Below are 15389 nucleotides of genomic sequence, written 5' to 3' on the forward strand. Positions count from 1 at the left end.
TTTTAGCACTTGTATCCAGAAATCAATGATTGGTAGGATCAGAGCATAAATGTTTCACCATTATGTTAATGGAGGAGGTTGTTCTCCTCTGAGTAATCAAGATGAAACCTTTTTAGGGTTTTACACCTTGATTGGCACAGATTGGATTTTGGTCTCCTTATGTTCAAGGAAGGACATTTTTGCAGGTATTATGAACAAGGAAGGTAAAAAAAAAGCTTACGAAACTTTGATAAAAATAATTGAGCATGAAAATTCAAATACTATGGCACTAGAGAAACAGTACAGTGATAATTAAAAATACAGACATCAGAGTAGTTGTAGGAAATATATTATGAATAATACGTAAGCAAAGTGCATGTGTTAACATTTTTTCAAGAGCTTTAACACAGTTCTTAGATTTTCAGTGCCAACTGATATGCTGTTATTAAAAAAGAACTAAAACAAAACTTTGCAAACTTACTCCAAGCTTAGAGGCTACAAGAATGACATATTTTCGCTTTAACATTTAATTATGAATAACATAATGAAAAATATCTTTTATAATTATAATAAAAAATTTGGCACTCTGTTAGTCATAAGCACAAGAAAATAGCAAAGCCTTACCTTGTGTAAACACACTTTATATCTGCCTGATATTCTTTATATATGTGATATGATAGGTTATAAATCAAAGAGATAACAAGTCTTTTCCTTGTTCAAGGGTGGGTGCCTTCACCAAGTCAATGTATAAAGGTGCTTTCTCCACATTGCTAGATTAGATGGTAAGGGTGAAGAGAAAAATATACAGACATGGTGTGGCTCCAGTCATTCTGAGGACTGTGTTCACTGAAGTTGTTAACTAAATCACACGACACAACCTCTTTTTACAAAACTGCGAGTATACTAAGATTTCTAAGGATAGATATTACCTAATATTAATCAGCAAAGACCCCAGAGCTCTCCACAATCATATTCATGACGTGTAACATCTTCTAAGATGTAGAAACCATTCATTATATTGCCATTCATACTGTGTAAGTGAAACCAAAAATTGAGGAACTTGAATTGCTTGCTTGATACGTCAAAATTAAAACTAATAAAAGGGATACAAGAATTACATCCTTTCCATTTGATATCATAATCTTCTCTTTCTGAAGGTAAATATAATCATATATATTTATATATATACATGTGACTAACCTGGTGTTACTACTACTCCATTTCCATTGACCACAGGCCTCTCTTCCTCCTCCTCCTCAGGAGGCTCTACACTTGCTTTCTCCATGTTGCTCACTGATTTATTCCTCTTCCGTTTTCCTTCAGCACTTGGAGTGGCTCCCGGAAGTATCTGGTCTGTCACATTTAATAATAATGGTGCTGGTTCTGCTGGAGGCTTTGGCGTGCCGTAGTAATTGTCTGCAAATGATACCAAAACATTACAGAGTAAAATATTTCTCTTACTGTGTGCATAATTTGTAAAGAATGGAAATTATATTGACAAATATGTATCCTGTTTCTTACATATATTTGTATTTTACACACATTCATATATATGGCTTTGTATCCTTTCATATATATATATATATATATATATATATATACACATATATATATATCTTTATTTGTTGCTTTTACTGTATTGGGCTTTAATGCTTAAATAAAGATATAGATTTCTCTTTATCCTCACCTTTTGCCAAACCAAAATATAGTCTTATGTATTAGTCTCATATGGTAGAAAGCAATTTCAAAATTAGTTTTAAAATTTGATAAACCTTGATTATAACCTTTTTAAAGATAATTATGTCTGAATGAGGGTGCAGGTAACTTTTTTATAAAAGATTTATTTATTTATTTGAGAGAGAGATTGAGAGTGTGTGAGCAGGGGGTAGAGACAGAGGAAGAGGGAGAGAAACAGATGTCCTACAGAGCATGGAGCTGGATAGGCAAGGCTCCATCTCAGGAATCCAAGATGTGACCTGAACAGAAACCGAGTCAGATGCTTAACTGACTAAGCCACCCAGGAGCCCCATGTAGTTTTTTTTTTTTTTTTAAGCATATCTCACAACATTCTGGAAAGGCAAAGCATATTGTGCTTTTTAAAGGGCTCTGGCTGTTTCCTTTGATGTGCACAGCATCCTGTCCAGAGGGGTATCACCAGGCCAGGTTAGTGGCGGCTGACAATGGGCCCTGCTGACCTAATCATCATATTATCACAGCTCTTTTTCTCCACAGCTCCATGATCTGAGCTATGGAATATTTGTTTCTCCCATCAGTCTGTGAGACTTCTTAAAGAAGGAGATGAATTCTTACTTCTCTCTGTAATAACCGCCTGACACATAGAAGGCATGGAATAAATGCTTACTAAGTGAGCATCTTTATATATTTAAGGTGAATTGTTTACAGTTTATAATTTTGATTGGTAAAGAACATAGTGGTGTTTTCTAAAATCAGTGTTACACCTTTAGCATCAACTTCAAGCCCACATTGGTGTTGTCATTTAATTGAATAATTTATGCACTCATTTGCTACTCATTCATTACAATCTTTAGTACTGACTCTGCACCCAGACACTCCAATATATGTTTGAGAGAAAATGATGATTGTAAAACAATCCTTGTCTCCTAGATGCTCAATAGCGTAGGGTGGAAGATGGGTGCACTTGACATCAAGCAGGTAAGCGTTAGAACCGTAAATGGGACTAAGTACTGTAGTCAATGAGGCACGGAGGAGGAGGAAGCACATCTCACTATGTGCAGAGGCCAGTGAAGGCCACTGGGAAAACAGTGTGCTGTGAAAGAAACAACCCTGAACTAGAAGTCATGGGTTCTAGACTTGGCTTTTCCAAATGACTACAATGCAAGGAAGTGACTTAAGCTCACCGAGGTTCAATTTCTTCATCTCTATATTGGGAATAGCGATTCTTGTTACACCTATGGGTTGCCAATAACCCAACCTACTATAGTTAAGTTAAACATGATTCTTCTCAGCATGTGCTGAGAAGAAATGAGATGGTTAGTTAAGGGAAGAGGCCGAAAAAATCTTGGGGAAAATGGGCAGAAACAAAGGAGTCTGGTCCAAACATGCAAGTAGCCTCTGTGGTCCCAGACTCTGAAAGCCCAGCTGATTCTATTGCCATGGGCACAGCCCTTGCCTGCCACCCGTTTGGCTGGAATGAGCCCCAGCCTCTCCTCAGGAGCTCTGATTCGCTCATCTCCAGGAAAACTCTCAGGCAAGGCTCTCTCATTGGCTGAGCCTCAGTCATGGAGGAGCCTGTAAGCTGCCAAATTAGGGCAGGAGAATGGCGGCTCTCCTTCGACTTCGGGAAAGGGAGGCAGGGCTCTACCTTCCATCCATCTCATCACAGGGCCCTCCCCAGCAGGGAAGGGTCTTGGGGTGCTGGGCCAGCAGAAATGACCAATGCCTACTACACTTGGCCTCCCCATTGGGTTGTTGTGAAGATGAAAAATGTCTGAGGAAGTGCTTCATAAACTGAAAAATTGCAATGGTTTTAATGGCAGTGTAAATCTCATGCTGGCACTAAGTGAATATTCTGAAGGCGAGCTGTAACACTAATGCTGTTGCTCATTTTCATGGGTATTCACAGTTGTAAGAGAACTACAAGGGGAAAAATATCATCATGTAAAGTGGTTCTTATACATGTAAAACTTTCATACAGAAGTCTGCAAAGTGGATGATACACATTTTGCTAAAGGTTACTTTCTAATTTAATTTAGAGCATTTCAAATGAATCAGACCTTTAAATGTACTTGCTGAATTTTGAGCAAACAAAAACTGCTAGTTACTTCTTAGAAATCTATTATATTTCAGCATCCCTAAGGGCTTGCACCATTCTCAGTACCCTGCTATGCCTTCTATGGAATCTCAATACTCAACTGCTTATCTAATAAACATAAAGTAAAACTAGTAAATAACCTGCACGTCCCACTAAATAATATACTTGTAAGTAGTATTCTGAGAATTTCAATACATTCAGGTATATACAGTATTCAGAAAAATGGATCACATGTCAGTGGTTCCCCCCCCAACTTGTCTTTTATAGTTTAAATTTCCCTGAAGTAGAAACATAACCTTCTATTAATTACAAATAAATTCATAGCTCAAGCTAAAAATAAATATGAAGTAACAGATCCTGTTGAATTTATATTGCCAAACAGTTACACCTATTGGCATGTAATGTGATTATAAATTATATAGTAATAGTCTATTTCTACAATTTGATTTATGAAAATAAGACTGATGTAAAACTATATGAATCATTAGTTAAAATGTCAAGATTATCTTCATTAGCAATAATACGAGCAATTTAGAAGAGGCACAGAAATAACCCGTACAGTTAGTACACCTGAGAAATATAATTTACAGAGAATATGCTATTATACCCAACCCAATGCACAGAACAAGGCAACCAGAACTACCTAAACTACGTTGAAGAATTAGCCAGGTAGACAGCCAAGGCATTGAAAAGATTCCCCGATGTAAGTGTATAGAAATCCATATACTAAGGGTCAAATGTGCCTTTTAGGTAACATATCAGCATGATTTCAGAAGAAAATGAACACCAAACTGCTTTTAAATATAGTTTGGAAATAGGGTCCCATTAAGAATGAAATGCCTCTATGCATGGTGACAAGCATTTAGCAAATCTAAAATCTCAGAGTACCATCACAATATGGTGTAATATTGAATGGCACAGATCATGCTGAAACAGACTGTACGAATCCTGTGTCCCCAAACTATCTGCCTCTTTACATCCTTAAATTTCTTCAGTTAAACTAGGAACACGGGGCTGTAAGAAGACTAGTCAACACAGCAACTACAACGACTAGCACTATGATTACCATCACCACCACCACAATTTACTGAGCTGGGCGCTGTAACAGACATTTTACTATGTACTCTTGGATCAAATGGGGACTAGAATAACTCTCACCCCTCAGTGCTCTTATAAGGATTAATGATAACGAATATATATTATAATGTGACTAGCTCAGAACAGGTCTCAATATATGATGGCTACCTTAGACATTTATTCATCACAAAACTGTATGAAATCATTCTGTCTCTGTAGTTAAAAGAAAATGGAAGCTCTAAAAATTAAAATGTTTACTAATATTATACATGAAGTGAGTGGAAAACCTGTATCTGTTTGACTGAAGAATTTCATCTCTTCAAAATACTATGTTGCCTCTCAAGAGACATTAAAAAAAAAAAAAAGAGGGGGATGAAATTTGCAATCTGCCCTGAACTGACAGGAGAGTACTTCATTCAAAGCCACAACCAATGGGAGAGGGTGGGTGGGAAGGGGGAGACCCCAGACTGGCTCAGTCTCTAGAGCACGGGATTCTTGACCTTGGGTTTATAAATTCCACCCCACATTGGGTGTAGAAATAACTTAAAAATCTTTAAAAAAAAAAAAGCCACAACCATTAGGCACAAATTATTACTTTCAAAAAGGAATGGTAATAATTGCTACCAAATAATAAAGTTGGGACATTTTGGGTGACTTTTTTCCCTCCCCCCACTCCAAAAATGTACATGTGCACATGCGTGCACACATATGTGTGTTTTGGGGGATGAGGTGGGATATAGGCTTTTCTAGTCTACTTTTCTCTGAATAAAACAGTATTTGTAAAAGATTATGTATTCATTAGCAGTTTCATGTGAGTTTAATACAAAATTTTATTTTGTTGTTGAATATCATGACAAAATCAAATGATATACAAAATTGCTATCTTATTTCTATTATAATAAGGATAATCTATACATTACACAGTCTTATTTTTAATCAATGCCTGGGGGAAAAAGACAATTATTTGAGGAATTTGATCTACTCCTCATCTTTTTAAGTACTTAAAAGAATGAATTTTTTTCCCATAAAGTTATAGTTATAAAAGAGTGAAACAGGGTGGGTGCACCTATTTCTGACATCATAAACATGGCAAAGCTTTCTAGAAATCTGAATAAAAAGAATATTCTATAAAATGTGAATAATTGGTTTTATAATAAAAAATTAATAAATGCCCATTACAATGGACACTGTACTAATTTCTTATAAAGGAAGAGCGACTAAAACAGATTACATTGTTATGAACTAAACTTGCCTAGAGAGTCCTTGGGAAATTTAACTCACTACCCGCTTTTATGCAGACCCATTCCTAAGCCATCTAGAAGAGATGAAAATAGTTTTCTTTTCTTTTAAAGATTTTATTTATTTATTCATGAGAGACAGAGAGAGAGAGAGAGAGAGGGAGGGAGGCAGAGGGAGAAGCAGGCGCCTCACTGAGCAGGGAGCCCGATGCGGGACTCGATCACAGGACCCTGGGATCATGACCTGAGCCAAAGGCAGATGCTTAACCATCTGAGCCACCCAGGCGCCCTAGTTTTCTAAATAACTTTTCATGTAGTACACTTGAAGACGACCATGGAATTATTTCTCTCTGACCAAATAACCTTTTCAAATAGTCTAAGTTTTAAAAATAACGTTTATATCTTTTTCTGACTCATCCTAGGTGTTTATTTGTTTGTTTGTTTGTTTTTTTCCACATTGATTTTAATGGCAAAGCCAAGGGGGAAAAAGAATAGGAGGCTATTTTAATGAATTATAAACTCTTCTATTTTCTGTACCCCTGGTCTTTATTGAAGGAGAATAGACACCAAAATAGTATTTTCTGAGACATACCATATTCTTTATGTCTTTAGGTTCTGATATTATGATAAAAAGTAGGAATGACACTAAAAACTAATTTTAGGTATGAGGAAATGTAATACTCCCAACTGGACTATCTTGAAATGCTTTTACTTATTTATTTCCAACACGTTTTCCCTTTAAACAAGATCAATTTTCATGATGGAAACATGTGATTTTTTATTTAGTGCATTTGGCTTTCCAAGTAGCATACTCAGATGCTGACTCTGTTGTTTCAGTCCTTTGGGTGTATAATAATAGCATGTAGATTTTACATCAAATGGTCATAGTTCATTCCATATGGCACCGAAGTGGAGCTGGGTTTTAGAAAGATAATATTCTTGTCTTCAACATACCTCACAGATTAAAGTCTTGACCCTCATTTCTCCCCAATATTCTCAGTGCTTTTATTCCCATTTTGGTAACCAGAAAGAATCAATTTCAGATAATGGTTTAGTAGAAGAGAGATGATTGCTTACAGGCACTCTGGGGCATGCATACAACACAGCCCATAACTGGGATCCCTAGAGAGCTTGAGAAGCTGTCCTTGTGTTGGAAACAGCGTGTGGCAAAATTTAAGAGGCTGGGAATCTCAGCATTTGTGTTATACAGTTTTATAAATGAAGCAAATAGTTTGACACTTGGCCTCCTTAATGGCACCTGCAAAATTTGACTTTGACATAAAATGGAAATAAGAGATTCAGAGTTCCAGATCTACTCATAATTATTTATGTTAGAAAACTTGTCAGATCATAAGTAAACAATCATTTTTATCCACATCAGAGATTTAGATTTTTATTAATAGAAACAGATAAATCATGAAAGGATTCAAATTTTAAGACATGTTTAACATATTACACAAGGGATATTAATGAGTTAAAATTAGTATCAAAAACCATCAAAACTCTTGTCAGCCATGGCAAGAATCACAGTGATATGGGCACAGAGTTAGTGTTTTAGAAACTCTGTAAATACAAAACAAAGTTGGTAAATGCAATCTAGACAGTATTCTACTCTTCTAAAATTGCACTTCCTACCAGAAAACAAGACTCAGTCTCACTTAAGTGCTTTTGTCAACAGGTTTTTAAGTGATTTTTGTAAGCAGCTCTGATCCTTGAGTTTGTTTTCCCACAAAAATGTCTCATTTCCTCATCATGTCATATGCAGTTAGTAGCCTCAGGCCAAGATGCAAAAACCCCATGACCTCAAAAGATAATGTCTTTTTCTCTTGTGGAGAAAAGCATTAATTTCATATGTGCCAGGGATAGGAACAACATCCAAAATGATAATTTTGTCACTGATACCTGCACCAAATAGTAAATTGCTGAATTTTGTAGAAATTCAATGTTAAATGTGACTTTCAAAATGTGCACAGTAGTACAAACAATGGGAAAGTTTCTATTTTTTATATGCCAAATTGAATTATTCTGCAACAAACTCTACCTAAGAATTTCAGGTTTATTTTAAATTAAATGTTTATTGGTTTTACAATATGATCCCCAATGACACACATTCTGAATGTAACTGTCTTCAATTGTCTATCAGTGCTCTCCAGAAACCATATAGATGACTTAATCTAACATCTTCTGAAACTTGTCTGCAAGTTTTGTGGGTTCCTTCTGATCATTCTGACTGAATTTTCATTTATTCATGTTAGCCGACGTGGACAGGCACAAGACAAATCTTTGCTAAATGTAACTGTTCACAGACTGCGGAGGGTAGGTGGTTCGCTTTATTTAAAGAGAATCACATACCCTTCTCTTTAGTGACTCTTTCTTTCAGGCATTATTCAGAAGAGTTCAGAACATTTCCCTTCTGTGCCAAATAATATACGAACAGAAGTTAGGCAAGAAATCCTCAAGAGAACAGAAGGAAGTTACATATAATTTCTCAATGTCAAATATACATCTATTTTCAAAGTAAAGCATTTTAACATTTATAATTATAGCAACATCAAAAAGTGTGCAAGCCCAATTCACGAGTATATCACATTTAAATAATATTAAATCCCTTAGAGCAGAACTGTCTAGTAAAAATGTAATGTGAGCCACAAATATAAGCTACGCATGCAATTTAAATTCTAGTTATCCACACTTTTTAAAAAAAGGGAAATAAAGAAAGATGAAAGTTATTGTAACAATATATTTTGCTTTGTCCAATGTATCAAAAATATTATCATTTCAATATATGAGCAATATAAAAGTTATGAATGCAATATTTTTACTTTCTTTCTTACTAAGTCTTCAAAACCCAGTGTATAATTTACCCTTAGAACACATCTTACTTTGGACATACCCATTTCAAAGGCTCAATATTGCCATATCTGAATAGTGGCTACTATATTGGACATCATAGCCTCAGATAATCCCTTTTATCAAATAACATTTAAGGTTACCATATTATCACCCGACTGACTCGTTTTTCTCATAAAAAAGTGAAAATCTCTGCTTTAAATGACTAGGAAAACTGAATAAACACCAAAAAATAATGATTTCAGATGACACTGTGTCAATGATATTTCTCTTATATAATTGCTTTGCTGCACTGAGTACATGTAAAATATTATTTTTTAAAAAGATTTTATTTATTTATTTGTTTGAGAGAGAGAGAGAGAGAGAACAAGCAGTGTGGAGGAGCGGAGGGAGAGAGAGAGAAGCAGACTCCCCACTGAGCAGGGAGCCCGATGCGGGGCTCGATCCCAGGACCCTGAGATCATGACCTGAGCTGAAGGAAGACGCCTAACGACTGAACCACCCAGGCGCCCTCATATAAAATATTATTAATCACCAAACAGATGAACATTTCCTAGCAATGCTCTTCCATCCTGCTTCTCAATCATATGTTTTATCACTTTATCTTGTCTTAACTTGAAAAATCCACATTTGACTATCAAGTTACAAGTTAAAAGAGGTGACAAGCAACAAATGTTTCATGCAAACAATGTAAATATGAACTTGCATGAGGACCCTGTTCTTGTGTCTAAATATAAGACTGAAGAGCCTCTTTACAATCAGTCATAGCCCATAGAGAGAGGAATTGCTGACTCATGGTAGTGATGTAAAAACAGATCAATTATTCATATTTGTTGTCCTCTCTCTTGCTCTCTCTCTAGCAACATACTCTCATTTTGAGCATCCATAGCATTTGGTACCAAGTGCCTCACTTTTCTTTCAACAGGCTCCTACTTTCATACCTCATGCTCATAACAATTCAAATTTTCTTTTTCCTCTATACAGTATATGTGTCCCATTTCTAACTTCCTTTGGGTCTTGCTAAATGACTGGGTTTCACACTCTAATAAACTAATTTAAACAAAGATACTGATAACTAAAATTGGCTTAATATAACCCATATAATGCTGCATTTTAACAGTATTTAAAGCTAAATACTATAAAGCTAATCATGAAATTTGGGCTACTGGTCAATTCATTGGCAGAACATATTTTTCAGAAGCACTTTAGATGCTATCAAATGACAAAAGAAGTGTTTTCCTGGGTAGTCAAGGCACTCAGTGGGTAAATGTGATGACCTTTGGGGAACCTATACAAAATGTCAAAGCAAAGATTTTTGGAAAACAGGACTGAAAAAAATATATATTATGATTCCAATTAGTAATAAATTTATGTGTCTGCAAACCATGAATCGAAACTATTTTCAACTGTGTTATTAATTGCAATTAACTGTTTAAGTTTTTAAAGTGTCTAGTAAGGTCAGTGCTTAAGAGACAGTCCCTTCACAGCTCAGTAAATAAAAAAGCAGAAATGAAAATTTGATGAATTTTTAAATGGGCATTTGTACAAAGCTCAGCGGATGCCTGGAGATAGTCATCTTGATTAAATTTACTTTTTCAAAAATTGTTAAAGGAAACCGTACCTTTCAAGGACAATATTATTTTTCTCACACAACAATTATGGCTTGCCATATAACTTCCTTCTCTCAATGGTGCTATTATTAACTGTGATACTTTAAGATTACTAAGAAATTAAGAGACCTCTAGGACTTTCTTTTGTCACTGTCTTGCAAGTACAATACCCAGGGAAATTATGATTAATTTTAATTTGATTGTTGGTTAATGATGAAAGAAATTTGCCAAATATCTAATTTCTAATCCTCAGTTGCTAATAAAAGTCAGAAAAACAATATCAAAGAATTTTACTTCTCCCTGGAAAATTTGTCTGCTGGATTTTTCCAAGCTTGGCATAGTGGAAAAAACTCTGCACACAGTAGAGGATCTGGGTTCTAACTGAGATTCTACCACTAACCTCCCTACAAGACCTTGGATTAGGCATTAAACTCCACCAAACCTTAGTTTTCTTGCTTGTGAAATGACGGAATTGGGTCATAGTTGTGAACTACTCAGCTCCAAAGCTCTGCAATGAAAAATTTTGCAGAATCTAATGACAACAGGTTTTATTTCCTCACCATCATATTAGAGAGTCCTGAATTGAAAATAGAGAATGGCAAAGAAATGTAGCCAACAGTTTCAATTACTTGAGAGCCTGGACTCATCTGCTTTCTTGACATAAATGTGTAGAAAGAACTATCATTTTACTGTCTCTCTCTATTTCTTTGCCCCTTTCCTTTTGGGAAGGTGGTTGCGGTTGCAGAGTATTTCTATTTTTGTTCCAAGCCTTTCATTTGCATACATCCCTCTTGGTGAATTAGATAGTCCTTAAGTATATCCCCCACAGGATGTAAACTGTGATTACTTTGTGGAAGGCCATATATGAGGCACTTCAACTTTACACTTTTGTCCATGTGATATTTTAAACAGTTCTGATTCTTTTAGAATCAGCATTTTCATTGTGATCATCTTGTGTGAGACATTTACAAACATAAATCCTAAGTATTGGAGTATGGTTCAAGCTAGCAGGTGTAATTTAGATGTAAATAGAACCAATTTCTAAGCCAGGAGAACAATGAACAACCGAAAAGGCTAAAGAAAATAAGATTTGGTATCTAACCATAACGCTTTGTCTGTACAATAATAACAAAAGATTGCTTTCCTCTGAATCAATATATACACGACCTATGCAAATCAACCTCATCACAAAGAAAACTATCAGAACTACTGGCACTTCACAGTTCAAATGCCGAAACCAACCATTAATTCTTTAAAGATGTATGTTTTATTTGAGAGAGAAAGAGAGAGATGAAGAAGATGAAGAGGAGCAGAATGAGGAGGTAAAGGACTGTGATGGGTCTTCCCATGAAGCTGTAGAGTTCTAAAATGATTCCTGAGGTGACATTCTCGCCCAAAGCCATGCATATGTGGCCATCCGTCATCACCTAATAGCTGATAACATCAGTTACACTGTCCAATTATCAGAGCCATTTGCTACGTCTGGCCATGATGGACTCGAAATGTGGCTGGTTTGCTTTGAGATGTGCTGTAGTATAAAATCCACACTAAATTTTTTTTTTTAAGATTTTATTTATTTATTCATGAGAGACAGAGAGAGAGAGAGAGAGAGAGAAGCAGAGGGAGAAGCAGGCTCCCAAGGAGCAGGGAGCCTGATGCGGGACTCGATCCCAGGACCCTGGGATCATGACCTGAGCCGAAGGCAGACGCCCAACCATCTGAGCCACCCAGGCGCCCAATCCACACTAAATTTTGAAGACTTAGTACACAAAAAAATAAAGCAACCCAGTAATCATTTTTATGTTAATTACATGTCAAAATGATAATGTTTAGATTGCATAATGCTGCAATTCCTAGGCTAGTTCTGAAAAAAGCAAGACTTAATAAGTAGTCAATTACTGGTGGCAGGTAACGACATCCATAACTAGTAAGAGTGGGTGAAGGGGAGGGTGAAAGTCAATCCAAAGGTCCAGGACAGTAATAGACACTTGATGAACAAGAGGTTCAGTCAGGAAGAGGGCTCAAGGATCATCACAGGGTGAGACTTTCATCAGCTGACCAAGTCAATGAGAGCTGAGTAATGGACAGAGGGAGAGGTTATCACACATCCAACCGTTCATCATTCATTCAGCAAATATTTACTTAGAACCTACTATGTGTCAGGCATGGATTATCTCAAGGCACAATGGTGAACAAAATGAGCAAGTCCCCTTTGAAGCTTACCTTCTACTGGGGAGACATATTAATCAAAATAATCAAACAAATACAAAATTACAAACTCTCAAGAGCTATAAAGGTCTAGTAATGTATTTCTTGTTGTTGTTGAGGATTTTATTTATTCATTTGAGAAAGAGAGAGACAGAGAGAGCACGGGGGGTGGTGCAGAGGGAGAGGGAGAAGCCGACTTCCCACTGAACAGGGAGCCGGATGCGGGACTGGATCCCAGGATCCTGAGATCCTGACCTGAGCCCAAGGCAAACGCTTAACCATATGAGCCACCAGGTGCCCCCTAGTGGTGATATTTTTAAGAACTCTGAGAAGAGTTCAAACTAGGAAAGTTAAGAAAGAAATGGAATTACGATTGAATACCCAGTCTCCTTCCTCCATCTGGGCCAAGATATTTCTGGATCAATACAGATCTTCAGGAAATGTATGTGGCTATTCTAAGAATAAGAAATAAAATTTCTTCATTATTCCCAACACTTGTCCCAAGGACTTCTCTGAAGGTCAAATGGCTCAACAATATAAAAGGTGACTAACATGCTGTATATTTTCTCCCAAAAGAAACCAAGTTGCTTATAAAAATTAATTGCAAAATTTCTGCTAACTAGTTAGCCAGATAAGTCCCTGCTTCTCACTTTAACTCAAGACATGATCTACATTGTAAAATACGTCTAATATTCCACAAACTCAAAGGCTATGTGCTTTGAAATCTAAAGTTTGTTCTTTGACGATTTAAATGCATTAAAGACAGAGTTGATGGCAGGTTTAACATGATGACTGACCTTCTCCCACACTGGTACCACAACAATATGGCCTCTGTTTCTAGACCAATTACCAGTGCAGACAGGTCGTTCCTTCCTTCCGCAAGTGGGGATGGGGGTGGAGTCAGTGAGAAGACAGCTTTGACCTGGCACCGATGTCTACACGGAGTTTAGAAAGGTGAGTAAAATCAATTAAAGTCTCAACGGGTACAAGCAGAAAGGGCATTCCAGCCTGAAGAAATAAATCTGCAAAAACCTTGAGTCTGGAGAAAGAACAGTTCTTAGAACTAAAAGGAGAATAGTGTGGCTGGTGCCAGCAACAGGGGGAGCCCTGAGGTTAGAGCTCAAAAAGCTTTGTTAAAGATTTGGATTCATTTTCAAAAAGTAACGGGAAGCCACTGCAGGTCTCAAAAGACATTTGAATTTATTTTTAAAATGGATTGCCAGGCTGTAGCGTGTAGAATGGACTAGAACCAGCAAGAGGTAACGTCTTGAAGTCAACAAGGGATTTATTGCAGGGGTTCAAAGATGGTAATCGGCTAGTAGGAGGTGATGAACATGGGGACAACAATGAGACTTGGTTAGGTTCCAGAGGAGGAAAACAAAAAAACAGACTAATGTTTGGGTAAGAACTAATATTGGCCACTTGCTTGAAGGATGGTAAGCCTTTTTGTGATGACCTCCCGTTCTTTCTCTTTGAAAGAAATATTGGACAGAACTTCTAAATTTGCTCTCAATACTCAGGATTTCTTTAAGAGATACTGTGAAGTGGCATAAGCAAAGTGAAATATAGACTTCATTCTTAAAACATTACAGAATTCTATAAGTCTTCACTTTCCTCTTTAAAAGTCTTTTTGGATATTCAGGAACTGATTGGTGCCCCTATCAGAGATGGCTTATACCTCCTGTTATAGCTATTATGTTTATGGTAATTATTTATTTAATGTCTGCATAGCACTAAATTTTGGCTTCTTAAAAGAAGCAATTTATCATTTAGCTTTGTTTTCCCAGCATCTAGAATAACACTGACACCTAGTCAATACTGAGTAAATGAATTCTTACACTGACAGAACACCCACATTCTGTAAAGAAGGATGCAACCCTGGTTGCTCTTTCTTGATTTAGGATCTTACAGGACATGCAAATTCTCAGGCCCTACTCCCCCACCTCCTAATCAGAATCTCTGGGCTTGGGCCACTCCAGCCTATTCTGATGCACATTAATATCTGAGAACCATTGCTTTTTCTCAAAAACCATTGCTATTGCCTCAACGGGAGATAGATCAATCAAATGGGATTGACCTTGAAATCAAGCCAACATAGGAAGGATTCAAGTAGCCTATTTTAGGATCTCTCTTCATTCTTTCTTCCAAATAATCTTTATAAAAAGCTTCAGGACAACATAGGTGTTTTTTGGTGCTAAAATTCTGGGGGTGCCTGGCTGGCTCAGTCAGTACAGCATGCAACTCTTGATCTCAGAGGGTGGTGAGTTTGAGCCCCAGGTTGGGTGTAGAGATTACTTAAAAAAACCCACAAAAACACATGTGAAAGGTCAGCAAACTCTTTCCTGTAGAGAGCCAGAGAGTAAATATTTTAGGGTTTTCAGGGCATACGGACGGTCTCTGTCATAACTACTCAGTTTTGCTGTTGTGTAGTGTATAAGGAGTCACAGCACAAAAATGAATGGGTCTGTCTGGGCTCCAATAAGACGGTATTAATGGATACTAAAATTTGAATTTTATGATTTTCATGTGACACAAAATACTATGCTCCTTTTGATTTTTTTACACTATTTAAAATATATAAGTCATTCTTACTTTGTGGGCTGTACAAAAATAGGTGTTAGACTGGATTTGGCT

General features: G+C 36.6%; 1 protein-coding gene across 1 annotated transcript in view; it reads right to left on the bottom strand.

Moving 5' to 3' along the window:
• The window catches only part of MAGI2 (membrane associated guanylate kinase, WW and PDZ domain containing 2), a 1285084-nt gene that overhangs the window by 445223 nt on the left and 824472 nt on the right, over nt 1-15389 (bottom strand). Inside the window, exon 4 of the mRNA XM_073899397.1 lies at nt 1180-1395. Coding sequence (XP_073755498.1) covers nt 1180-1395 — 216 coding nt within the window. The remainder of the gene's footprint in view (nt 1-1179; nt 1396-15389) is intronic.

Source organism: Callorhinus ursinus, unplaced genomic scaffold (genome assembly GCF_003265705.2).
Source record: "Callorhinus ursinus isolate GAN/ISIS: 27379988/994484 unplaced genomic scaffold, GSC_fseal_2.0 scaffold12, whole genome shotgun sequence".
NCBI classification, from domain to species: Eukaryota; Metazoa; Chordata; class Mammalia; order Carnivora; family Otariidae; genus Callorhinus; species Callorhinus ursinus.